This window comes from Corapipo altera, unplaced genomic scaffold (assembly GCF_003945725.1).
Source record: "Corapipo altera isolate COAL_440 unplaced genomic scaffold, ASM394572v1 239, whole genome shotgun sequence".
NCBI lineage: Eukaryota > Metazoa > Chordata > Aves > Passeriformes > Pipridae > Corapipo > Corapipo altera.
This window is the reverse complement of record NW_020884938.1, coordinates 2,689,832-2,717,404: the sequence shown is the minus strand read 5'-3', so window position 1 is coordinate 2,717,404 and position 27,573 is coordinate 2,689,832. Positions and strand designations below refer to the sequence as shown.

The 27,573-nt window shown below is 39.7% G+C and overlaps 2 protein-coding genes across 9 annotated transcripts; one reads left to right on the top strand and one right to left on the bottom strand.

Annotated features, from left to right (window-relative positions):
- Positions 1-23,059, top strand: KRAS (KRAS proto-oncogene, GTPase). Of its 6 annotated transcripts, XM_027660687.1 has the most exons (7): positions 1-146; positions 1,081-1,325; positions 7,078-7,256; positions 8,739-8,898; positions 14,544-14,659; position 16,086; positions 19,510-23,059. In XM_027660687.1, exons 2-7 carry the CDS (start codon positions 1,215-1,217, stop codon positions 19,624-19,626), a joined length of 684 nt encoding a protein of 227 aa, XP_027516488.1. In that variant the 5' UTR covers positions 1-146; positions 1,081-1,214; the 3' UTR covers positions 19,627-23,059. The 6 variants fall into 6 exon arrangements, with proteins under 6 accessions (XP_027516488.1, XP_027516484.1, XP_027516482.1 ...); XM_027660683.1 differs by lacking the exon at position 16,086 and having other exon boundaries at positions 2-146; positions 1,202-1,325; positions 14,544-14,667; XM_027660681.1 differs by lacking the exon at position 16,086 and having other exon boundaries at positions 3-146; positions 14,544-14,667.
- Positions 23,060-25,417: 2,358 nt separating this feature from the next.
- On the bottom strand, positions 25,418-27,562 carry ETFRF1 (electron transfer flavoprotein regulatory factor 1). Of its 3 annotated transcripts, none has more exons than XM_027660688.1 (3): positions 27,477-27,562; positions 25,971-26,076; positions 25,418-25,868 (listed from the first exon to the last, which is right to left on the bottom strand). In XM_027660688.1, the coding sequence occupies exons 2-3, from the start codon at positions 26,013-26,015 to the stop codon at positions 25,653-25,655; spliced, it is 261 nt and encodes an 86-aa protein (XP_027516489.1). In that variant the 5' UTR covers positions 26,016-26,076; positions 27,477-27,562; the 3' UTR covers positions 25,418-25,652. The 3 variants fall into 3 exon arrangements, with proteins under 3 accessions (XP_027516489.1, XP_027516490.1, XP_027516491.1); XM_027660689.1 differs by having other exon boundaries at positions 25,971-26,077; positions 27,428-27,533; XM_027660690.1 differs by lacking the exon at positions 27,477-27,562 and adding an exon at positions 26,265-26,377.
- Between the last annotated feature and the right edge of the window lie 11 nt (positions 27,563-27,573).

Below are 27,573 nucleotides of genomic sequence, written 5' to 3'. Positions count from 1 at the left end.
GCGCCGCCCAGCCCTGCCCGTCCCCCGCCATTTCGCACCGGGACGGGAAGGGACGGGAAGGGGCGCGGAGCGGGAAGGGACAGCGGGAGAAGGGGCGCCGGGCGGGCACGGCGGGCTCCGGCAGCTCCCGCGGCACCGCCACACAGGTACCGCCTTACCCCTGCCGCGCTGAGCCGCGGCGACCCTCTCCCTTCCTTCTTTCCTTCCCCGCTTTCCCCTCCGAGGAAGCGCAGCCCCCTCCTCTCACCCCCCTTCCCTTCCTCATCCCGTCCCTCTTCCTCGCCCTGCCCCGCTCTTTCCCCCCCCCCCCCCCATCCTCCTTGGCCGGCATCCCCTGGAGCCGCATTCCCGGTGCTTCCCGGCGGGAGGGGACAGGTGGCCAACGCCCTGCGGGACCCGGTGGCCACGCCGAGCCAACCCCCCCTTCCACCCCTCCCTTATCCCTCCTATATTTATATATATTTTTTTCCCCCCTCCCCTTTCTCCCAAATCCTCCAAGCCGGAAAGTTCGGGCGGGGGGCGCCGCGGGGATCCCGCTGCTGGGCGAGCCCGGGAATTAGGGATTAAAAGGGAACACCGCCCTGAAGTGTGTGTGGGGAGCCGTCAGGATCGAGCCCTGCTCTCCCGGCCCCTTATCCCGGCACAGGAGGTGCATTCCCGGCTGGGAGGCTCATCCCGAGGGGCTCCGGGACGCTCCTTAAAAACCCGGGCGGGCTCCCGGAGCCACCGGAGGGAACCAAATCCTTGAACCAGTTTATCCCCGGCACGGGGTACTCCTCGACCTCTTCCAGAATTTAGTGTATTTTTTACTTATTTAGTGTATTTTTTACTTAGCGTACTTTTTATTCATTTGGGGCATTTTTTACTCAATTGCTGTATTTTTCACTCATTTTATGTATTTTTTTACTCAATTGCTGTATCTTTTTTTTACTTATTTAGTGTATTTTTTACTTATTTAGCGGGTGGGTTTTTTTTAATCCCTTCGTAATCGCTGCCTCCCAGCCGAGCGCCCGCGCTGCACTCCCTGTATATATAACGTTTGAGAATTCCCTCATCCTCCTTTTTTGTCTTGTCTTCCAGGGAGGGAGCTGCTTCCCGCTGTAAATAGTGGGAGGAACGCGAGGCTGGATGAGAACGCACCGGCAGCATCCTCGTTAGTGGGAGCCCGGCTCTGCTTTAATGTTGGTTTCTTTGTCGTCAGGTCTGCTAAAAAAATGACAGAATATAAACTTGTTGTGGTTGGAGCTGGTGGTGTAGGGAAGAGCGCCCTGACAATACAGCTAATCCAGAACCACTTTGTGGATGAGTACGACCCCACAATAGAGGTAAACAATTTCATCTCGTTCTTTTTGTGGAGAGGGATTATCAGTAATAATGGTGGTTGTTTGCTTTTGGACACTTCAACCACAAGAACAAGGCTTTATAATCAAAAGAGCCCAAAGATAATGGTCTGCACCGCGCCAGCATTGGAGAAGAAATTGCTGTGCTGCTTCTGGCTGTGGAGCAACAGCTGCAGTAAAAAAATTAACAATTTGGATTCATTGAAAGCGTGGTGTTAATTGCCATGTTTGCTTGCACAGTTTGGATGCACGTGTTTAGGATCTCAGTGACAAGGTGTTTGCCAAACTCATTTGAAAATGCTTGGCAAAACTCTTCGTGGCTTTGAGCAGCCTCTTAAATGTGACTTTTTTTTCTTTGATGAGAAGGAAAACCTTTTAGTCCAGTGTATGTGCCAGTCTTTCTCGTTTCTCAGTGCAAAAGTGAGAAATGTGTCCTGGAATGTTGTGGTGAATGAAGCAAAAACCGGAGCCTGTCTTAATTTTTTTTCTTTTCTAATACACACCAGTGCACGTTTCTGTATCTACAAAATTGTTCTAAGATAGCTGCTGTAGTGGATTCTTTGAAATACGTGGCACAGTACCTCAGAGTTTTAGATTGTATTTAAGCTTTAAAAGTTGTGCTATTTTAAAGCTTTTTAATGAGCAAACAAGCTCTGCTTTTTAAATGTAAGAAAAATACTGGTGTTGTCTAACATCTCCTGTGGATCATTGCATTTAACAACCTTAGACTCTATCAAAGGAGAAATGACACCACAATTTACCCAAAATTTTATGTTCCCAGCACTGAGGCTCTGCAGCCTGTGACTTCATTTATCTGTTTATACAGTGAAGGCACTTCCAAACTCACTTGAAGGAATCACAAGGGTTTAAATCTGGGCTTAAAATGGAGACCTGGGAAGTGCCTAAGTAGTGATTTTCAGGTAGGCACAAGTGAAAGGAGACAGTGCCCTGAGGTGTAGAAAGATGTGTTCAGTGAAGGCCTGAGTTAAAGTGCCCCAAATAAGAGTTGTGTTGGTTTGAGGTTACCTTAAATGTGCCTTTGTGTTTCCTTGTCTCTCTGTTGCATGGCCAAATAACATCATACTTGCAGAAGATTTTGTGACTAGACCTGTGGAGAGAAGAGTGTTTGATGTATACCAGGAGAGCAGCTCTTTTTCAATTGCTAAGAGTGAAATCTTAAAACACCAGCCACCTAAAACACTCTTAAAAACCAGAAAACACATGAAATCTATTGAGAGGAACAAGCAAAATGGGGATTTTACTTTTCCTGCGAAAGGAACTTTGGAGGATGTTGGTCTTTGGTGCTTGTTCCCAATTATCTGGGTTTCTCTTAGGTTAGAGGTGTGTTTAGGCACCACAGAATGTGCTGTGGAGGTTCTGTCTTATAAGTTGTGACTGTGTAAACAATTCAGGAACACGGGAACCTAAATGCCAGTATTCCTAAATCACTTGGGGGATTTTGCTACTCAACAAGCTGAGTGTTTTGAGGAACAACAAATGCATTTTAAGGTAAAATAATAACACGAAAATACAGTTCTTTATAGAATGAACTTAAAAATCCCAGAACTGTCTCCTTTGTTCATAGAATCATAGGATAGCCTGAGTTGGAAAAGACCTTAAAGATCATGCAGTTCCAACCTCATGCCATGAACAGGACACATTCCACTGTCCCAGGTTGCTCAGGTCCCCATCCAGCCTGGCCTTGAACACTTCCAGAGATGGGGCAGCCACAAATTCAGCAATGTGCAGGATGACTGTGGTGTGGTCCAGAATCAATACTAAATTAATTTGTTATTAATTAACCTAATGGGGTTTACACCAGCATTTGCAACTTGTCACGTGCAACAGTATTAATATTCTACCCTTACAAGTTCTTGTCTGCTATTTACTGGTTTTATCTTCTAAATTCTGAGGCCTTGAGGATGGAGATTTATCTTCCTACTCATGTGGTAAATCACCTTGTGTGTGCTCACAGTGCTGTAATCATGTAGGTAAGCACTAATTCAGTAATAATAAGAGTGGGCTCTCATTTGGAGTGGCAGATAAAAAAAAAGATTGGGTTTAAATGCCTCAGTCCATGCCTGGGCAGAATCCCACTCAGCAGAGAAGGGCTGTGTGATGGTGGTTCCTTTGTAGATGCAGTTGTGGTGGTAGGGGCTGGTTAAAGAGCAATAGGTGTGGAGTGGTTTTCATGCAACATGAGGAAATAAGACTAAAATTGCCTTGATTTGTAAATAGTAACAGTTCAGATAGTTTAGTGGTGTCACTGCTATTGTTTGTCACTTAATACTGTTTCTTTCATTGCCATACAGCAAAATATTGGTTTTCCCCCACAGATCATCCAGCTAAATATTTTGGGGTAGTCAGAGAAGAGAGTTTAGTGTTTATGATCTATTCCATCACTACACAATTATTGAATAATTCTAAATCTTTCCTGTGATTAACAGACTGAAACTCCATACTTCTGGTATTCTGGTGTTGTGAAGAGAGGAAAAAGATACTGGTTGCCTTTACAGTGTCCTTGATGCTGCTGTTTTCAGTGGAATAGACCTGATGGTTCAACAAATAACCTGCTTGGAAAATGTCAAGTTTCATGGCCTGCTTGAGTATTTTATTTACTTACTCCCAGCTTAGCAGATGGCAGGGCAGGGGGAGGAATTAAAATGAGTCTTTGGGTGGCTACAGTTACTCAAATCTCTGTGTTTCACAGTTTCATACCTTTCTCGAAGTAGGTCTCCGAGCATGGATTTACAGCCAGGCGATTTTAAGTGTTTTATTTTAAATTCTGTGTGCAGTAACCCTTGGAAATCTGCACAGAGCAGTTGGGCCAGTGCCCTCTACCGGCCGAGACTTGTTAAATCTTGTGATAATGCAATTCAAATTCATTTTATTTTTATGTCTTTCACAGCTTCAGCGTGTTTTAGGGCTAAAAATCTGTTATCTTTTAAACGTCCCAGAGAAAGAGCAGCTTTCCCAGTTGCTTGTCAGGGGGTTTAAAATTGGATTAGCAAAAATCCCTCTGCTGATTTAGGAATACTGATATTTAAGTCCGTGTTCTTAAATGACCTGTGCACTTGTGAAACTCCCACCAGTAGCTTTAGTCTGAGTAACTGTGATATTTTAACATGAAATCGCTGGGATAATGGATTTTTTACCAAATAATAGTTACTTGCTTAGATGGGATTTATTAAGCAGTGGGGTTTTTTTAGCTAAATTCCGTATGTAGAGTAGAGCTGAGATTTCATATCACGTTTTCTTACCAGTGCTCGTGAACAGATGGAATTACTACACCTTCAACATAATTCATGCTGGTTTTTATGGCTTGTGTAAGGCCAGTAAAAGCAGGTTAAGTGATCAGTGATATTAAAAAAATTACACAGATTTGTCAGGTTTGTCAAATTGCAACTTCAAGTTTGGAGTTGGTACTACTTAGGAATTAACTTGTAGTTTGCATTTTGTTTTTACCTAATAGTCTTAATGCCATTTCAGGTTTGGTGTTTTGCAAGGGGCAGGGGGGAAAAAAAGGCAAAAAAGCAAAATATTTATAATTTCAGTAGTCTGGAAGGAAATAATAAGCTTGAATTTTCTCTCCCACGTCTCTCTTTTCCTTCTGCCTCAAATCCCCTTTCTAGGTAGTGACAAAGTTTTTTCCCCAGAAGTGGCAAAACAGCTTAGCATCTCGAAATAGTGCTTTATCCAGGTGCATCTTTGCTGCTACTGCTAACATAGTAGACATGCTAAAGCCAGCAGTTTTTAAAGTGGTTTTTCTTCTATCTTAAAAAATGATTTTCGTTGACGAAAATTACTTAAAGCTTTTGTTTAGAGCTCAGTTGAGGGGAATTTCTTTCCATTTGAAGTGCTGAGATGGAAAGGAATAGTACAGGCTTTTCAAGAACTGCTTTTCATATTTTTAAACTAGCAGTCAAATGGCAAGAAGAGAAAATGAAGGCTTTGTAAATCTGTCTGGTATAAAGATAGAAGTTCTACTAGGACTTCACTGTGAACTGTGATAAAGGTATCCAGAGACACCAGGGATCTGCTGTTGAATATATAAGTGACTTGGAATGAAGATTCATCCTTTGGGTTTGGTTTTTTATGTTTGGTTGGTTTTTTTTTTTTCCCTTTAAGCAGTGAGATAGAACATTAACCTTATTTTAAAACATCTTGGAGCTTGTACATTTGTCTCAGCTGTATCAAGAATCAAACGTGGCTTATGTATGTTTCTAAAGCACGTTACCTGCTTCTTACTTGAACACTGAGTTTGCACTTCTGCAAAATAAATAGTTCCAAAATCATGTTGGAGGTAAACTTTTTTCCTTTAAGGTAAACAGTCAATATTGTTTTACCTGATACTGTTAACTGTCACCCAGGCTCAAGGTAAATGTGAGATTACAGAGTTTGTTTAGTTTAAGATACTGATTCTATACAATTATCTCCTGCTTGTTTCTCAGCATGAGCAACGGGGAAGGAGAGAGCCTTGTGTAAAACCACAGATAGATAGAAAGTGCCCAGGGGTGGGTGTACCGTGCCCTAAAATGGGTCCAAAAGAAGGAAGATAATTCTGAACTCATCTTGAAGCTGGCTAGAATTGCAGTTTTAAATCTTTACTTCCCTCCCCAGTAGCTTGGGTTCACTTCTGCGTGGTGTTCAAAAGAACAGCAGCAATATTGTGTTAATCTCTAGCTAAGGAATCTGAAAACTGATACCAAGATTTTGTGTTCATACCTGTTGTTTGTTACAAGTTTAATGAGAATAATTCAGGGGGCTGTTTGATGATGTGTTTTTAAAGCTTATAGCCCTAGTTTTATTTAAATTATAGAAGTTATTGGGCAAGTAACGTCCTTATCACTAAAGCTATGTACTCTTGAAGCCTAGCACTCAAATAGACATTAATATCCACTTGTTGGGACTTTGTACAGAATTCAGCCACTTGAATCAGTGACCTGAAAGCTTTGATTTGATAGCACTGAAATAATTTGTTCTGACATCTCTATGAACCAACCCACTGAGGCTTTTATGTGACTCTGTCTTGGCTAAAAACCTTGAACTTCAAATATATCAACTCAGCTTTGGTAACTTAATAACAAATATCATTATATACACCTGCTTAGGAATACAAAACAGATTTCCTGTCCCAAACACTGAAGGGTTTTTATTTTGCACATCTTTTTAAGTGGCATAGATTTTTGGAGTTGCCTTGCTCTTGTGTATTCTTTCTGGTTTATTATTTTGTGCATTGTTGTGGCACAATGATTTTGTAAACACCTATGGAATGAAGGTCAAATTTGAGTTAAAAAAAAAAAATCAGTAAATTGAGTGAGCTTAAACACAGTCCAACCTTTTAAAATCAGGATATCAAGCATCTTCCATTCTTCTGTTAACAGAGACAAAAGGGGAGATGCTTTTGGTCTGGATCCAGTTTGTTCTTTTTGTGCAAAATAAGAAATGAGAACACTTCCCTTTGTCTGTGTGTCTGTGTGTGTACAGGTGCACTGTTGCTTGGAGAAAATTTGGGATACAAACAAGAACATGTCCTTTCAGTGCTCTTTCCACCTATGGATTTATGCATACACCTAAATATGGGATACTTTTCCTATTTGCCCATCTGTAAAGTTGACTTTGAAGTGTTTTCAGTCATTCTTATTACTAGTAAATGATTTTAATATCTCCAGAGCTACTGGTGTTTGAAATCTGATTTGTTTGTCTTTAACCAAGGTGTATTTTTTTCTTTTCTTAGGATTCCTATAGGAAGCAAGTAGTAATTGATGGAGAAACCTGTCTCTTGGATATTCTGGATACAGCAGGTCAAGAAGAATACAGTGCAATGAGGGACCAATATATGAGAACAGGGGAAGGCTTCCTGTGTGTGTTTGCTATAAACAATACAAAGTCTTTTGAAGATATTCACCATTATAGGTGTGTATGTGCAAAAATGATTGACCAGCCCTTGTATTGGGTGGATATGGTGCTTGTTATTCCACTAGATAATCTCTTATGAAATAGCATTTAAGGGAAAACTTGCAAATTGGCAATATTGCAACTTATTTGTGCATTTTTTTTTACCTGGAATTTTGGGTAGTCTGAAAATCTGCCTTTTTTGCAACTTAGGCAGGCAAAATACTGGAAGCTCTTCTGGTATGAACTAATGTGAGTTCAGTATTGCTAGTGAAGACTCACATAAAGGTAAATTCTGCCCATTCCACAGGTAAAGTTGTTTGTTAAGGTGGAAAAACTGAAGCAGTAGGAATTGTACAGACAATAATGTCAGTCGCTGCTTTTGTTTTGGGCTGGAGAGGGAAATACCTGGGAATGTTATTAGAAGAGGAACCTGTGTGAGCCCTGACATCTAAGAAGGGCAGACACACAAAATCAGCTTCAGAATGAGCTAAAAACCAACCTGTTATTAGTTCCTTCATCTTCTCTTTTTTAAAATAATCAGTGAAAAATATCAACTCACACTTTCTTGTCGACTACCCTAACACAGAGGTAGAAGCAATCTCTGGTGATTGCCATCCCAGATCACTCAGAACTTAGTAGCCTACCATTATCCTGAATTTTCCTGGGGTATGCTGGTAGAAGGCAATGCAAATCCCACCAAAGATCACTGAGTTTAGCAGCATCAAAGTCCCAAACACATAAGCTATTCATAGTTAGGCATTTATAATAACATTACAAATGGGTTTCCTCTGGTTGTAGAGGAAGAAGGGAAAAAGGCAACATAGATGGGAAGGCAAAAGTAATGAAATTAATGATTTTTGAGATTCTTGAGAAGTACATCTAACTAGTATTTCAAGATGCTTTCTAACTAGTGGTTGAAAGGACTCTCTCTTAGCAAATCTCTTTTTGTGGAGAGCCAGACCAGTGGTCTTCAAACTTTAAAAACACCTTTCTAAACGCAGGCTTTGTAAGGCTGTCTTTAATTAAAAAGAAAAACCAATCACAACCCCCCCCAAAACCAAACCAAAATCAAGATAATGGGCATAGAGCTTTTGGTAGTGTTTTATCTTGGCAGACAAATTGAGTATTGTGAGTGCTGAGTATGAGAGATAAGTAGTAAGGTTTATACCAGAACTTCTTAGGCTAGTTCTGGAATTAGCTGTTAAAAACTTCAAAAAATAAAAATGAAAAAAACCCTACAGAATCTGTATTAGTTTGCAAAATGTCAACCTCTGGTGTTTTTTTTTTCCTTTTTTAGGAGAATGATAAGCTTGATAGTGACCTGAGTAGTCAATTTATTTTTTAGTGACTTCTAATACTGTATGTGTAATAAATGGACATAAAAAATGATTATGGAATTTGTCAATTTAATTTTTTTAATTGTTTTAAAATTGGCCATATAAACCATTAATACTAATACCTGTTAAATACAATGTCTTTTTTTTTTCTTCTTCTTTTTAGGGAACAAATAAAGAGAGTTAAAGACTCTGAAGATGTCCCCATGGTGCTAGTAGGAAACAAATGTGATTTGCCTTCCAGAACAGTAGACACAAAACAAGCTCAGGATTTAGCAAGAAGTTATGGAATTCCTTTCATTGAAACATCAGCAAAGACAAGACAGGTAAAGCTCAAAACTTGCCAGATGCAAAAGCAGAGCTCTCATCTGAATTACCATCATGTTGATTATTCTCTAGGCAATTCTCTTTGACAATTGCATGGTCATGTCAATGGATATATTTCTCCAGATTGGAAATCCTTGTGGTGTCTCTTCTTTCTGTCAGCTGGTAATTGTTTATTGATGAGTGATTGGCTTCAACTGCTCAAGCTCAGAGTCAGACCTGACCTGCTCTTGCTCTCCTCTCTCGGGTGGTTGCAGCGTTCTGAGTGTTCTGGTAGGTTTTAACAGAATAAAAGCACTTCTGCTCAGAGGTGAAATGCTTTTTTTTCCTCAGCAAGAGGATTTAACAGACAAACAGCTAATTAGTTTATTCTAGTTTAAGTGTTCTCATTAATAACAAAAGGAGTTTTTCCATGAGGCATTGATTCTATGATTAGATATGCCTGATATACCTTTTTATAGCTAAGCAATTGACCATAAGGCTTTTTTTTTAAATTACTGGATTAATTGTTTGTGTAAACCAATATTTTCCCAAGACTTTAGAGCTCACTGCTGGTTCATTGTACCCCTCTGCTACAATAAACTGGTCCTTTCAGTGCCATCAGGGTTTGTGAGGACAAAGGTGCTATCGCTGTGCACTCAGGAGAAAAGAAACTAAGCAGATAGAGATGGAACTGGTTCAGTACTTCTGGATGAAAGCAAATGCTGATATGTGGTTTTTCTTTTAAGAATGTAAAGATTTACTATCAGGACATATTAGATGAGGCCTGAGTGGCCAAGTAGCTCGTGCTCTCTGCATAATCAGAGGTGTTATGTGCAAGCTCGGAGTCAGGAATCAGGTGTAGCAGAAAATAAGAGCAGAATGCTGCAGTTTGAGCAACTGCTCAGTGCAATTGCTAATCAGGTCCAGCTACATCACTTGGCAGAATGTCCTCATAGACAGTATCTTAAGTTATTTTTGGATCTGAGAAGTGAATATTTTATTAGTGCAAATTTGCTATACCCACCCAAGTTTTTTGACAAGTTGAAACCTGGACTAATTAGTAAAACCTTACAAAGGAACTCTAACTTTTGGCAACAGAGGAAGTATCTGTAGGCAGAAGTACAGAAGTTTATTGGCTGAGAATAAATAAGGCCACAAAAGTGTCCTGAAGAATGATATATAAGTGGACTGAGTAATTACAGTGTCCTTCTTTGGAAGGTCCTGTATTAGTGTCTGGCATGAAGATGAAGGGTAAAAAAATAACTCTGAAATTACATTTGAGGCTTGAAATAATGGAATTTCTGTATTAACATCTAGACTTTACTTTGTTCTGTCTGTTTTATAGACCATCAGGCTTTGGGGAAATAATCTTTTGGCATAGCCACTTTTATTAAAAGTATGTTGACAGGATAGTGTATTTTCCAAGATTTCCTTCTCCCCACTCCACCTGCATTTACTCCTACAAGCAGCCCCACCATGCCTGGCCAATACAAAATCACAGGCTCAAAAATCACCTCTCCTGTTCAGCATTATAATCTGGTTTTTACATAAAGCAGCACGTGCTTTTTTGTGTTTCAGACTTCCAAGAGGTCTGAGAGAGGTTTGTACTTGTTTCAGAGGACACAAGATCAGTCAAACATGAACTGTCATCCTGTAATTTCACTTTTATCTGTGGTTTCATATTTCTGGAGGTGCCAACTGAAATGCTATGGGAAGGATCTGACTGTTGGCTTTTGTTTTTTTAAAGCTCAGCTTTACACACTCTACAGATAAGGAGCCCCTAAAGGCATCTCATGGATATTTTAAAATAAAGATGCCCAACAGCCTCTTTTGGGCATGTTGGCTTCTAAAAGTTGGCACCACTGGCTGCTGGTTCTTCCCCAGTGCTCTTCATAATATGTTGTATTATGAAACTGCTTCATAACATGCTGTGTTAATAAAATATTTTTGAGAAGACAAAAGGGAATTGGAAGAAGAACCTGATATTTAATTATAGCAAGATCATCTAAATATTAGTGTATGTGATTATATATGTGTGTGTGTGTATACACTGCATGTACATATAATGTTTCAGTCACACTGTCATATGTAAAAGAAATATATATATGTGTGTATATATATATAAACACACACGTGTTCTTCCAAAGCAGTTTTACATGAGAGGATTGAAACCATGGTGTGAGCTGCATGTAGCCCATGAACTATAGTTTTGTTCAGTCTTTGTCTAAAATTGAATATAAGTAAAAATCTGAGGGCATTGTGTGCTTACACAGAATGAGGGCTCAGTTCCAACTAAGTCTGTTTTTAAGATCTTCAGAAATTCATAGGCAAGGTCAGAAATAGGAAAGAGAAAAGCACAGAAATGAAGTGCACAGATAAGCTGTTCTAAAGGTTAGTGTGTTTGTTTGGTTCTAACAATAAAGATGCAAACTTTAATTCACTGCAAAAACGTTTGTGTTTTAAACCAAATACCTGTGTGAATTTTCATATAAATCATTGAGTTCATCAGTGAAACATCAGCCTAGTGGATCCTACAGCTTGGCTACAGGGCTATAGATTATTAATTTCTTTAGTTAGGCCACTGACTGAAATGAATATAATGTAATTTATGAAAAAGAGTGACAGTCCTGTTTCTGAATATAAACACATGGCAGTACTGGTGGTTTTGTAAGGCACCAAGACTGTGGGACTTTGTTTCCCTTGGAACACTTGAACTTTCCCTCTGGTGTTGAATTCAAAGGAAAAGCAGAGAAATGACATTATTGTAAGCACAGTAAAGGGTTTGCCAAAGCATTATGTCTTGTGGTCGAGAATGTGGACTGAAACACACTTTTGAAGTGTGTAATGAAGAAGTTGACCTAAATCACAAGGATGCTGTTAAAAAAGAATTTGAGTTATTTCAGCTGTCTGGTGTTCAATGGGTTAGGCCACAACCTTGTGATGAAAGGGAGTTGAGAACCTGTGTCTGGCCTGATGAAGTAACAGGGGCAGTATTTGCAGAAATTCGTTCCTACATCTCAGCTAAAATTCAGGGATAACTGGTAACTTGGTTTGCTTGAACCATTTCGTAGGGATTTGCCATGTCTGTTTAATGACATGTTTCACACCAAGCCATTTTTAATCGAGTTCCTACGTGCAGGTTTCATCTTTAAACTTCGTTTTCAATCAGTTTTAACTCAGTCACACTTGACTCTGTGGGTTCAGTTTTTTCATGTCACTTGTCTCTTGTGAGGTTCAGCTTTCCTGAAAAAGCTTAAATCCTTCCCAGAAACAGGGCCCCAAGGAAGGAAAAAGTTTTGGTAATGGTGACACATATTCTGACCTCCAGCTTGTGAGTGATTCCAGGATGCTGAGGAAACCAGGTTGTTATTTATCTCATGTAAATATAAAGGTCTGCAGCACAAAGACACGTGCAGAATGGATACTTTTAATTTTATTTGTCCAGCAGTTGCTTTTAGAAGACCCAACTGTGATAAACGGTATAAAGGGGGGCACAGGACACTTTTGAGGTGTCAAGGTTAACTTCTTAGTAGTTCCTTTTAAGTGCTGTTTAGAGAAGCAGAACATGTGAAAATTCGTGTTTGTACTTTGGTCTGTATTTGAAACAGCCTTTCTTTGCACACAGTCATATTTTAAATCGAGTGTTTGGCTGTCATTCAGGAGTCAGAAGCATCTTGAAAATGTTCCCTCAAGGTCATGGGTTCTTTGGGCTGTAAGTTTTTAATAACTGCCAAGGGGTATTTTTGCTTCTAGTTCTGACAGCTAAAAGAACTGGTTAATCTATTTTATATACATGGTCATTGCTCACTAAAGGAAAACGTACCAAAGAATCTTAGAAGCAATTGGTATTAAAATGACCTAAGTTTGCAAGGCTGGCACCTGGCTCTCTGAAATGTCACCTTGTGCTAATGGAATTAGCAAATACGTGTCTGTACAGATTTTTCATCAGACTGTTCTTGGTGGTGGCAGTAAGAGCAATTTCTTTTCTCACTCTGTGTCTCTCCGTCTCTCTGCATTGCTAAAGCAAATTACAGCTCCTATTGGTGATGGGAAAGTTGGCAATAAATGTTGACTGAAGAATTGTTACCTAATTATTCACGTGAAAGCTCCATAATCAAATTACATATTTCTACTGCAAAACAGTAGATGTGCAAAAATGTTGATTCTTGTGTCGCCTGTGCTTTGGCACGTAGCAGATGATCAATGATCAATGATCTCCACTTCAGAAAGAAACTTTTATTCCTTCCAGAAAAACATGAAAGTATGAGCTTTACTTGGGTTTTGCCATTTTTTTTATAATGGCTTTCTTTACATTTTGCAAACTCTCAGACCTGGAATGTGAGACTTGTCGCCTTGTCTGTACTTCTCCACATCCAACAGGGCACATTATGTATATACAGAGAAGTACAACCCACTAAATAAATCTAATTAATTTAAATCTTCGCATTTGTAGTGCAGAAGAACTCTCAGATGAGCAGCAGTGTGTTAAGAATGACACAGATCATGCAAAATGACCCAGTGACTGTGGCAGTAAATGGTAGCTGGTTTTTATTATTAGCTGCATAATATGAAGATGAATTGGAAAGATAATTTGGGGAGAATCTGCCAAATAAAAGCCCACATTGTGCATTGGGTAGTAATAAAGTTTGGGGGCTTAAATGGTGGTGCTCTTTTCCACGATCATCAGTCTGCTCTGGCTTTATTTTCAGATGATGAGTTTGTATTAAATTAAGAACCTCGTTGATCTGATTGAGGAGACAAGTAGTGAGATGGATAGTAAGGCAGAGGAGACACTTGTTCTCCCCTTGAAAAGCTGCAGCAAAACATTTTGCATCTTGTTATAACAACAAGAACATCTTTGCAGATTCATCTAAATTTTTCAATTTATGCACAGTTTAAAATAACAGATATTATAACTTAAAGTTGGTCCTGTACCTCTATATATGGTATTTGGTTAAAGATATCTTCAGTCTTTATACTTTTTAGTTGAAAATTAGTTAGAATCTTCCTTAGATTAGAAGTTAGTTAGAAGTTTTATTTCTTTGTAACCTCTTGGGAAATTACCCCGTGAGACTTTTTCAATACTTTGTTAGTTTGTTACACAGATATTTGTGAAGAAAATCCGCCTTCTTTTATAAAAACCAGAACATAAACAAGCTAACTTTTCTTTTCCCAAACAGTAATAAGTTCTCACTTTGGCTAAGAAGTGCAAATTAGGTGGTTAACTGTGTGTGTTTGTTAAGTACCCCCCAGTTAACAACCTAATAAGGTTTTGTGCCTCCTAAATACATTCATAGCCACAGAAATATGGGAAATTATTCAATAACACAAGCAGTATTATTTTCAGTGTGGTATGCAATGGAAGAAAATAAGTCTTAATCTTTTTTTTGCCAAGTGTTACCCTGCACAGAAAAAAAAGGGGAGCTTGAAGCATAGATATGCACAATAATGGGTCTCCTCTGCTTGCATTAAAAAGTATTTATCCAGCAGCAAATGAGCAAGCTCAGCATTTCAAATACATAAACGAAGATCCATACACTTCTCTCAAGTAAAGCTCATCATTTCAGTGGGTTTGTTGCATTTTTTTCCCCCCTTCCACGGGTGTCCCAGCGTGTCTGAGTTATTAATGAAGTGGTTTTTTAAGGAGTTGTGTTTTACAATGCAGAGAGTGGAGGATGCTTTTTATACATTGGTGCGAGAGATCCGCCAGTACAGAGTGAAAAAAATCAGCAAAGAAGAAAAGACTCCAGGGTGCATGAAAATTAAAAAATGCCTTGTAATGTGACAGGGTAAGTTTTGTAGTGTAACAGGGTAAGTGGAACTAATCACTTGCCAAATAAAAATGATTGATGGTGCCGTGCAAATCAGACGATCTGTGGTTAATTGTGATGTAATTTAAAATATAAAATCAATCAGATCTCAGTGTCCTCAATAATATTCCTGGCAAACACCCAGGTGCTATGGATTTGCTTTGTTTCCTGGGGTTTTGATACGTGGATTAACACGATATATTGAATTCTCTATCTGTGACATGGAGAGCTGGTTTTGAGTCTGAAGAAGCTGAGGGGGAAAAGTTTTATTAGAAATATATTGCAGATGCTGTTCAAGTGAATATTGATTGGTTCTTCAGGTTGATGAACTGAGGGGAGAAGATCATACAGTTCTTCTCAGATGCAGAAATAGGAGGTTCCTAATCCAGCAAGGCAATATCTGGCTGGTGTACAGGTTTTCCTAGTTCTCAGGCCCTTCCTTATGCTATGCCATTTTTTCCTTGGTTTTTTTCCCCAGCTTAAAAAATTGACTTTTACCATTTCCAGAAATACATTAGTTTTCTTTTATTTTGGTTGACTATAATGTCCTGAGTGATGCAGATTTGGAAAAAATAAGGTTTCACCTTTTTTTCCTTTTGAGAGCCCATACAAGGGGTGAGGGCTAAATTTCCCATTGTGTAAAAGAAAAACTGTTCCCTTTTCAAGGTGTGTTTTCCTACAGTGATGTAGTGGAATTTGACTTGTATCTTTTGTCAGCAGTGAATATTGTTGAGTTTCTGGTGTTTGTTGTTGGGGTTTTCTTCCTTCTACCTTATTTAGAAAACAGTCTTGGATGTAAGACTCCAGAAGTTCAAGAGTCTGCTCAGGGAAGGAAATGTTTGTCTTTATCCTCTAGGTGGTATAGACAGTCATTCCAGCAACTCTGTATTTAGGAAGTTATGGTGGAAAAAGTGTTATCCAGAATTATTATGGTAGAGATGTAGTTCAGTGGAGATTTAAGTGGAATAAGAAATCTGGCATTTAGAACAGTGTTCTGTGAATAATCAAATTGGATGGTTCAGAGTGTTTTGCTCCTCTTGGAATAGAGTTGGACTCTGATCCTTGTGGATTCCTTCTAACTCCAGAGTATTCTGTGATTGTTTTATCTTCTTGCTACCTCCAGGATGCCTTCTTAGTTATATTAGTCTTGGTAGTATACTGAATTACAAGGTAACAGAAAGCTTTGACTACCCAGGTTGCCATTAAGCTGATGCTTTCCAAGAGTTTCATTCCTTTGGCTGTTACACAGTAAAGCAGAAAGTACAGAACATCTTTTTCTCCATCTGTGATTTTTCAACCAGCAAGAAGAAAGTCCTGTAACTCAGTGTAAAATCCTCAAAAGAGCTCTTTCTTGAAAGCATCAAAGTTTGTACATAAAAACAGACTGGTTTCTCCAGGGTGTAAATTAGACATCCAGATAATGTCATTCAGATTTGAGCGCAGTTAATAGTGGAGAGTTTGAATTACAAAAGTTCTAGATTTGAATTTAAAAATGTCTAGATTCTCAATTAAAATTGTAATTAAGTGATTTCTCCATAGTAATACAGAGGGGTACAAATAATTTCCTCATGACTGATACATGTGTGTATGTATGTATTATGTATAAAAAAATTACGAAAAAGAACTACAATTTAGGACTTGTTTAAGGGTCTGGTTTTGGGGCTGGAGTATTAGGGAATTTTGAATTCTTTATGAATTTGGTGTTTCTTATTGATAGTTCTTATAGATAGTAACCATACGAGCACATCTCCAGACTTCTCCACAATCATGGACCATGCGGTGCTCCAAAGAAAAGCTGTAGCCAGGAGCAGGCTGTTCTGTGGGAACAGTTCTGACATTTTTGTTCCCTTTGCCTTTCTTAGTTGCCCTTTGGAAAAACAAATGGCAGGAGCAAATTCTCTCAATGCACCTTTATTGAGACAGTGGGGTTTAGTTGTGAGCCTGCACGGGGAATTGTGAGTTTCTAATCTGAGCCTGGATTTAAAAGCACTCATTCAGTACATCTTAACTTTCCAAAAAGCTTGCACACAATAACTCCATTGTTAGGGGGAGGAAGGTCAGCTGCTTGCAGCCCCTTCCTGCTCAAAGAGCTGTCTGGAAAGGTTTGACCGCCTTTGATCTCACACCATCGATGCCTTCAGGGACCTTCTGTAAACAGAGTATCCACTCCTTACATTTAAAATGTAATGGACAGGCTGGGAAGTGAAAGACCTCACTTGATCTCCAGTTCTCCACTTCTAACTCACAAGTGTTCTGAACAGTAGTTTTGTGTGTCATGTTGGATTAATTACCTGAATTGAAGGAATTGTGGCAGGGCCAGACTACTAAGTACATCATCAATAATTAGTGATTTACAAAGGTGTTAATGCCAGGATGAAAGCTGAGTCAATTGTGCAGCCTGGTCTAGGGAAAGCTGTCCCTGCCCACTGCAGGATCACTGAAGATCACTGGCTGATCTTTAAGGTTCCTTCCAACCCAAACCATTCTGTGATTCTGTTTTGCAACATGTGCTTTGAAAGATCATCATCTTGGTAGAATAAAAATTTCAGCCTTGATGATGAAGTCATGTGTTTAAAGGTCCATAATAATACCTGGATGTTACTTTGCACAAGTTATTTTCTCTGCATTTATTTTAAGACCAGTTTAGTGAGGAGGAAGGGTTGCTCATTCAAAGACTTAATTTGCAGTTTTTAAGTGTGTCTCATTTGAAGACACCACTGAAAGCAAACGAGCTGAAGACACCAAGTGAAAGCCAGTTCTGCGTGGTGGTTCTGGAAGGAAATGTAGAAGAACCTTGTGCAGATGTTTTTCTTATACCATTCTTGTGTTCCAAGGAGGAAACCATTCTTCTCTCTGTTGTGATTGATTCTTAATGCTGTCCTCCTCCTTCTTAATACCAAGACCTGCACTAGAATCACTTTGAACTACACCATTTCCCTACATGAATATTGCTAAATATTCACTTTGTTCAGTAATGCTGAAGATACAAGCAAATAGTTCTCTGTAAAATAACACCAGGTGTTTTTAATTCTTAAAGGATTAATGGGGGACATGACCTGCATTCATTTTATATTGATCAGTAATACCTCAGAATGCAGAACAGGTTATTTGCAAGGTCTTGCAATATAAAAAAGGGTGCTATTAATATTGGGAGATAGACTGCCAAAGACTTTGAACATCAGTTATATGTAAATGTTTTATGAACTTGAAAGTTTTAATTAAATTTAGCTTATACTGGAAGTGTTGCTTTTTGAGTGAAGCTGTCTTAACACCTCACTGTTGTTTGGACTTCTCGTATTAAATTTTAGCACCATTTGGTGTTTGGCTGAAACAGTGAATTAGGAGATTTCTGGCTTCTGTTGTTGTGTGTTTTTCAGAGTTCACTTTCAGTTCTTCACTGAAGTAGGCATAGAGGAGTAAAACAGAACGTTCATTTTTATTGGCAGCTTGAAGGGAAACTATTTGGCTGACAAGAGGTAGGAAGCTGCCTGCCAGTTGTAGGGCTGAATTTCTGGACCCAATTCTGCAGTAGTGCATTTGGCTGCTGTGATCCAGTAACATTATCCAGCTCTTTCTGATCCCTCTGAAAGATATCACAAGGAGTAGGGCAGCAAAGAATCAAGGAATTTTTTTATCTTCAGGATTTTATGACTGCTTTACTTGAATTATTAAAGGTAATATTTATTGGGATTTGAAGCAGCCTGAAAGCTAGGCCATAAATTGTTGGAGGTAAATAGGTTCTTATATAACATTGTACTTGATAATGGTTCTTATCAGGCTATACTACTATATCAGGATATACTACTCTCTTTTCACCAGTTCAATTTTTTCAGCTATAATTAGCCCCAAAATAATGAAAAACTACTCCATATGAACAAACATTAGCTTTTGTGTGTGTAGCTGAAGTATTGGAGCCGTGGAAATTTTAAGTGACTGTTCATGATACAGCACCAGAGATAATGTGTTCCACGTGCCTTTAACTATACAAGTTGAATGGACTGATTGGTCAGGTCATTATTTATCACTGGGACATGGCATTGATTTGATTGATTCACATATGTAAAGATTTGTAAAACTGTGGTGTGATTACTATATCAGTGTGCCTGAGAAATGATTTGAATATGCATATTAACCATAACTGTGTCTTTGGTGTTGAATTATTGGTACAAATACTTGAATTTCCTTTTCAGAGCTCCATAGAGATTATTAAGGCATAAACTAAAGTAGCTGATGCTTCACAGCTTCCCTGGGAGGGTGGGGAGGCCCTGGCACAGGTTGCCCAGAGAAGCTGTGGCTGCCCCATCCCTGGAAGTGTCCAAGGCCAGGGTGGACAGGGCTTGGAGCAACCTGGGCTAGTGGAAGGTGTCCCTGCCCATGGCAGAGGGTTGGAATGAGATGATCTTTAAGGTCCCTTCCAACCCAAACCATTCTGTGATTCTATGATAATATATAATCTAAATGTGTGGTACTATCTATCTATGTATATACACATTATATATACTATACTTTTCTAGCTTGAGGTGGGACAACATGTGCCCTCTCTGAGATGGAGAAGAGGGCAGTACACACTATAGAACTTTCCTTACCACATAAATAATGGAATTCGACCTGTGCTCAAGCCCTGAGCAGGAATTCACCTGCAAGATGCCCAGAGCCCAGAACTCAGGAGAGGAACAGCCTGTAGTCAAGATTAATTGTTCAAAGGATGGCAGGCAGCAAAACAGCTGCTGATTGAACCCACTTCACCTGGCCAGGACAGGTGGACACACAGGCTGTAAGTGTTGATCTGATCCTAATGTGTCCATGTTTGTATCTTTTTAGGGTGTTGATGATGCCTTTTACACGTTAGTCCGAGAAATCAGAAAACACAAAGAGAAGATGAGCAAAGATGGTAAAAAGAAGAAAAAGAAGACAAAGACAAAGTGTATAATTATGTAAATACAATTTATCCTTAAGAAGTACTGAAGTAATTTTGTACATTACACTAAATTATTAGCATTTGTTTTAGCATTACTTTACTTTCTGCTTCATGATCCTGTTAGCTTTACCTGAATGCTTGTTTTAAATGACAGTGGAAACTTCATTCCTCTTAAAAGTGCCAGTATTCTTTGACTGTTGGTTCTTGAACTAGCAATGCCTGTGAAAAAAACAAACAAAAACCAGAAAACAAACATTAAAAACCACACACAAAAACCTGAGAACTGTCTTAGGACTCTTTGGTGCATGCACAGTTGCTAACTTCCTGTTTTTCTTACTGATTGTGAACTTCTGTGTGCAAAGCAAACAATGAAATGATGCTCTACACATTCTAACATCCCCTATAAATTTGTTGGGTTTATAAATCCGGTTGGGAAAAAGGACTAGTTAGCAAAAGAGACTCTCATTTCAGCCTTTCCTTTACTTTAGACTGATTATTGCAATAGAGAGAGACCAGAAGCCTTTATAGTCTTCCTGTAGATTTTGCTTCTAGGCGTCTAGTCTTGTAGCATTTCAGATCAACTTTAATGAATGTAAAGATAAAAACTTTCAGAAAAAAAAAAAGTTTCACTGCAATTTGTCACAGTCACTCCTTAAAGACTCTATTTTTTCTATAAAAAAACAAAGAAAAAAGTAAAAAAAAGACGACAATGCACATCTGGCAATGGAAAAAGTAAAAGTTCCAATTAGGTTGATTTGCTCTTGTCAATGCATTGCTTTAAGACCTTCACTGACTTTTTGTGTCTGAAGATCAAGGTGAAATCCCCCCCAGCATCAAACCTTTAAGTAGCTTTGTTCAGCAGGTGCAGGATTTCACCCTTAGTGTCTCTAGGAAATACTAAAAAGCCTTAACAGATAAGTTGATTCAAATTCTTAGGTTAGTTCATACATGGACCCAGAATTTACCGTAAGAATTAAATCAGAATTAATCCTAAATTATATAGTGGAGTAAAACCATTATTTCCCCCCCCCCCCAAGAGTGGCATTAAATATTTCCAGATGCCCAAGTTTTGTGCAAAATAGGGGAGAAATCTTAAATTCTGGTAACATCAAATGAGTGAATGAATGAGTTGAATTTAGCTGCTTCATGCAAATAATTTGGGAATCCACTATTCCATAGAAAGGGTGTGGAATTTGCACAAACTGTCAGCATGGTTTCCAGCGTCAGTGTTGTTTGTGTGATGTCCGTGAAGTACTAGTTTTGTTGCACAGATTTAATGGTTGGTGAGTGGCATTCCAGTGTCTATCATGAAGCTAGGCCAAGATTTTAATGTTGTCTTTCTCTGTGATTAAGTTCTCTTGTGATTTTGTTTTCCCTTTCCCCTCCTTTTTTTTTTGTTTTTTTGTTTTCTGATTGGAATTAATGCAGGATTTTTGCAGGAGCTTTCAGTTTTTGGTACTGCAGTAGCCTAGTTATTCTGCACTGAAGCACGAGCCAGTAGTCCCAGTGTTGCCAGTTCCTGTTGTCTCACTGTAAATGTGGAGTTGTTTGTTCCATTAGAGCTTTGGTCCCTGAAGGTTCACTTCATAGTAGCCAAACTCAGCTGCAGAGGAACATTTGAAGATGTGGCTCTGGTGTACCCAAATAATAAGACACAGGATGTTGAAGTAGGATAGTTCAGGACACTGGACTGGAAAGCTGGGAACAGGGAAGAGCAGCATTGCCCTAAGGTACACCAAAACAATTCCATGGAAATTTTACACAGGTATGTAAAAATTGCACTGTGTAACTTGGACCATTTCTGTGATGCCAAAGGTGCAGCTGCCTGAGAAAAGTATTATTTTGCTTCTACAAAAAAAATCCCAGAGTGACTGTTGGAGGTGGAGAGCTGCAAAGCTGGCAGGGAACACATCCTGCATGTTCTTTAATTTGGCTGAGGGAAATCATGCCTTTCCTTGCCTGTGCCCCCCATTCCCCAAAACCCAAAGCCCCCTTCCCTCCTTTCAGCTTCAATGTGAAACGTAGATAATGAAACATTCTGAAAAACAGCAACAGAAGAACCTAATGTTATATTGTAAGGACCAATAAGAACAGATTCTTGATGTCACAAAGTATTCCAGAGCTTCCAGGGTTAAAATGTGTTGGAGACAGTTATTTGCACATTTTAGACACTCTTGACTATACACGGAGAATGTAGCAAAAGTTGACAGTATGCCTTGAGCAAATGGAAGTAATCTTAAGGTTGCTTTAATTTTGGTAACTGAGTCACACTGCATGTAAAATTAGGGCTGGTCTAAAATTCTGACGTTAATTTAACTAAATACTGTTAGGAAATTGTAGCTGAAATGTCTTATTCATCAAATGTGGATTTATATAGCTCTACTATAAAGCTATATGTAAGCCAGTGTTGGGGTTTTTTTCAGCAAATGTGATCTGTAGCTGCCAGTCTGATTAAATTAGTACAAAATCCATTTAGATTAGCCCTTATTTACTAAAAAAACAAAACCAACCCCAAACCACATCCTTGCCGCCGTTGTGCAGTTCTGTCTTGGTATTGTGATTTGGTGAAGCATGTTGGACTGCAGCTTGCACAAGTTGATCCCTTCCTTATAGTCTTGCCCTACCTGAGATGCTTTCCCAAAACATCCCTGGGTGCTTGTCTGTCCTGAGAGCAACTACTGAATGACCTTGTGAGTCACTGACCACGTTACCAAGTGGAACTGCCATGTGTCAGGGAGTAACACCTTCTTACGGTAGCTTTATGTAACCCTGCTAAACACCTGTAGCATTGGTTTGCTCCAAACTCAATTATTCTGACCAGTTTCATTGCCCTAAACTTTTTTGCTAACTGAGAAGTGTGGACTTGGTCACGGTAACAGGATCTCTGAAATGGGTAAATACTGACACACACAATCTTCTGCTCTTGTCTATACTATGAAGCAATACAATTATTACCTTCAAAGACCATCAAACTGTAAAACAAATCATTTTGTCTCAAGTTTACATAAAGCTACATAGATGGTAAATCTTTCCTAACATTTCTTTATTCCACTGTCTTGTTGTTTTCATGTTGAAAATACTTCTGCTTTTTCCTCTTGAGTGCCAACTTCTTACTAGAATGACTTCTTAATGTAATATGTTTACCTGGAATGTATTTTAACTATTTTTGTATAGTGTAAACTGAAACATGCACATTTTGTACATTGTGCTTTATTTGATGTGGAACATATGCAGTGTGATCCAGTTTTTCCATAATTTGGTTGTGTGACCTCGGAATGTTGGTCATGCCAGACATTAAGTTAAAAAAAAGGAAAAAAAAAAAGACCACTGTTTGTTTTAAAATTTTTAATGTTTTTAGGAGTATGTGCTGTGAGGTGATCTGGAATTTGTCATTTTTTTGTCAAACTGTACTGCTCCTATTTATTGTAATGTAATAAAAAATAGTTATTGTGAGTTTCTGTCCCAGCTTCCTTTTTCTCTGCAAGAATTTCGGTGCTTCATCTCGGTAATGGTGCATCCCACGAACTGTGTGTGTTTGGCAGTTGTTCTCCCTTTATGTCTTGCATTTCTTCCGGTGCTGCCTGTCCCAAAGCTGCTGTCCCTGCCCCTGGGTGTTCCCTGCCTCTCCCAGGGAAGGTGTAACTGCATCTTTATTTCCGAGGAGCTCATTTGATGTGCAAGGGCTGTTTTTCACATCGGTGTGGCACTAGAAACTGAAGTGCAGTTTTGTCACAAGGCAGTGTACCCTGCCGTCGGTTTTTAAATCGTCTTCCAGGATTTTGTGTGTGAATTTTGTGTGGTAGTGAGTGAATCCCTCCCACTGCCTCCTCCTCAGGAGTGATCTCAGAAATGCTGGTTAAGCCTTGACAAGGAGTGCCTGGGCTGAGCTCCTCCTGAGCTTACCAGGAACACTGTTCCCAGCTGTCTTAGCGAGCTTCTGGTTTTTAACCAGCCTTGGAAACGTATCTTTCTTGCCTGAGTAACATCCCAAGTGGAGCGACATTTCTGTTGTCAAGCTTTCAAAGAAAGTTACCGACCCAAATTGTGGTTAGGATGGAAAATTCCTGTGACTAAATCCAGCTCTCTTGTGGATCTGTAAGCAGCAGTCCTGAGGGAGACCCTTGGAGCTCTCCTGGAACACACCAGCACCCCCCTCTGAGTGGGGCCTCCAGAGCCAGTGAACTCTCCGGTTTGCTGTATTTGGAGGAGCAATAGCACTGAATTCCAGGGGAATTTTTCACAGGTATATACTTCCTACATACTCCTTTAGGTCTGTGTGAGTGTGGATATCCTACAGCAAATGTACCATGAACGTTGCTCTCCTAAATTCTTAAGTACTTCGGATTCGTGAATAAAATAGGCCTATGAGTTACTGTTGTGCTTACAGTAAATTCTGTAGGAGCCTTTTGTTAAATTGTTTAAATCAAGCTATCAATTAAGTGCTCTTAAGTTTAGGCCTAAACCGTTGATCAAGTGCAGGGCTAATTCTGGCAAGGAGGTCCAGTCTGAACATTGTGACTCCACAGGAGGATCTCCCTTACTCCTTTTATTCTTACCCTTTCCCATTCTCACCCTTCACATAGATAATTTTTGGTTGATTTTAGGTTTAGATTGATTATTTTTAGACTTCAGTTTCCTTTTTCTCTCTATGCTTTAACCATCTAGTGAGTAGTAGAGTGAATTTTGCCAGTGGACTTATATTAAACCTGTGTCTGCAGTTCTTTCAGTGACCCTAAAATACTGATTTGTGACAGTGTGACAACTTGCTACTGCCAACAGCTCTGCTGCAGTGATTCCTTACCTATATTTCAAAGATTATTTCTATCTCCAGCACTGTTTAGTTGGTGGAAACACCAACCAACCCTACAATGTACAGAGTATCAGATCTGGCACAAGTCTGTGTGAGTCGAGCCAAGGCCTGCAGAGATACCCTGGAGCAAACAGCCATGGCCAAACTTCTCTTCCCAGGGCAAAGATCAAGTTATCCATTCCTGCTGCAGCAGATACACAACACCAGAAATCAGCAGTAGCAGAAACTGCCTTCAGGGCCCAAGTGCTTAAACCACTGTTGTTCAAACTCACCCCTTTCCTGACCCCGAAGTCGTCCTCCTAACACAGGAAGGTGGTGCCTCTGCAAGTGAAGCAGATGAGGTTAAAAGCTTTAAGAATTGACTTTCAGAGAATCACAGAATTGTCAGGGTTGGAAACAACCTCTGGAGATCATCCAGTCCAACCTCCCTGCCAAGGAAGGGTCACCTGGAGCAGGGAACACAGGAACATCTCCAGGTGGGTTTGGGATGTCTCCAGAGAGGGAGACTCCCCACCCTCCCTGGGCAGCTGTTCCAGGGCTCTGCCACCCTCAGTGCAAAGTTCTTCCTCATGCTGAAGTGGAACTTCTTGTGTTTTAGTTTGTGGCCATTGCTCCTCATCCTGTCACTGGGCACCACTGAGCAGAATCTGGCACCATCCTCTGACACCCACCTCGGAGATATTTATATGCATTGTTGAGATCCCCCTCCATCTTCTCCAGAATAAACAGGCCCAGCTCCTGCAGTTTCCCCTCATAAGACACACTCCCAGACCCCTAAATATCTTTGTGGCCTCCGCTGGACCCTCTCCAGTAGCTCCTTGTCTTTCTTGAACTATGGAGACAGAACTGAACACGATTCTCCAAATGTGGCCTCACCAGGGCTGAGTGCAGAACTTTACTTTGGAGAAGGTGAGTGGAAATCAATCATTTAATGCTGAGGACTATCAGGTTAAGCTTCCAAGTAATAAGCATTAGTACTTTGAATTGACATTCAAACACAATTATGGGGTAAGAAGAGCTTCTGTTAAAGATATATTTTGAAGTGAAACAGAACAGAGCTGTGCAACCACTCCTTCCCGCAAAGTTTCACACCTGAAGTTTTAGTGAAAACTGCTGGAGGGGAAGCAAAGTCCTAATTTGTACCTTAGAGGGGTTGGAAGGATTTACATTTTGTTTCTTTTGAGGCTACATCTCCTTTATTGTCAGTTTTCGTGGATGTGTTGGTTGCATGCACAGTCACTGGTCGTCATCGCTGTAGTAGCGCTGTTTCATGGCTCGGTATTTCCTCAGGAAGTACAAAGCCTCCAGCTCCTTTATAACAAATTCACCCCGTGCAATCAGTTGCTTAATTTTCTCAGGGTCTTTCTCATCCTTGTGTTTTAGGAAAGCTGCTTTCAAACGGCTTCTAAAGTAGTCTGCTCCTTTGGGATACTCCCTTCCAAGGTACAGCAGCTTGGAGGGGAAAAAAAAATGTGGTTTTAATAAACTGAGTGTGCAGTGAAAGAGGTTCATTTTCTGGTTATGGAAAGTGCTGGTGGCTTTTAAGACACTTACATTTTTGTACAGTCTCACCACTTCACCTCTTAAAGAATTGGCCATTCTCACATTTCGGTGAACTCGTTATTCTTGTCTGATTTTTGGGTTTGTTTGGTTTTTTTACCTGAGGGATAATCAGTTGGACATTAGCCTTCCCTGGGAGTCAGCAAACCCCAGCCTCCTCCTCCCTAGGGCTCCCTACTGAGCCCCCTTGGCTCTGACTACTTATTTTCTGGTTCTACTCTGTCTCTTCCACTTTTGGCTTCCTAATTTTTGTTCCATTTAGCTGCTCTTTCTCTTCTCCTCTCTCACCTCTAACAGAAAACAAGAAACTTCCAAAAACTTTCAACCACTGTGGCACTTTGTGCTGCTCATCAGCTGCTTTCTTACATCCTCACAGTCCCTCTACCTGCTGGCCTGGCAGCTTCTCTGTGGTCTGCTAAAGAACCATAGCTTCATATATACAGTGCTAAATATACAAAAAATATATTTATAATATCTATTTCTTAATATTAAATATATTATTAAATATACTAACATTAGATGTATTTATATTGAATATATATTTACATATTCTACATTATATTTAACAGTTATATTTATTATAATAGTCATAATATTTATAATAATGGTTATTTGGATTTATGTATTTTATGTATTTGTGCATTTTTACGTAAGTCCATATATTTATATATTATAGATTCTATATTCATATATTGTATATTCAAATACATTTTGTATAGTTAATAAATCTGTGCATTATATATTTACATACATATATATGTACATATATATACATACATACATGTGTAATGCATATATATAATACATATATTCATAAAATGCAAATACAAATATATAAAATACATAAATACATTAAATACATATATAGATATAATACATAAATATATTAAATACATATATAGATATAATACATAAATATATAATACATATATATCTATACATATATATATATGAATTCCTATATATATATATGTACAAATATATATATGAATTCCAGCAACTGCTGCATTCCTAAATTTTCCTAAATTTAAAGTCTTTAAAAGTGTTGAAGTGCATTAAATAGTGAGGCCAGTTCACGCTGGCAAAACGTAAGGTAAAAAGACAATTAATGTGTTAGTAACAAAGTGGTTGTTTTTTATTTATGTAAACCCAGAAGGGCCTGGGTTGGGGGACACCTTAAAGCCCGTCTCGTTCCAACCCCCTGCCACGGGCAGGGACACCTTCCGCTATCCCAAGTTGCTCAGAGCCCCATCCGAGCTGACCTTGGACACTTCCAGGGATCCAAAAACAAAGGGGCATCCCAAACCGAACCACAAACACGACCGGATTCCTGGGTTCCAGCCCAGCCCCGGGGCCCGCGGGCCCCTCTATCCGGGCCGTGCCCGGGGGCCGCCGCCTCCCCTTCGCTGTGCCCGCGATCCCGGTGTCTCCTGCCCCGCTCCCCCCCCAGCCGCTCCCGGTTCCCAGCCCGATCCCGGGAAGGCCGGACCAGGGTCTCACCCGCTCCCGGCCGGAGCCGTTCCCGGCCGGAGCCGCCGCCAGGCCGCGTCAGGCGGGGCCGCCCGGGCTGCGCATGAGCCGGGGGCGGAGCGGCCGG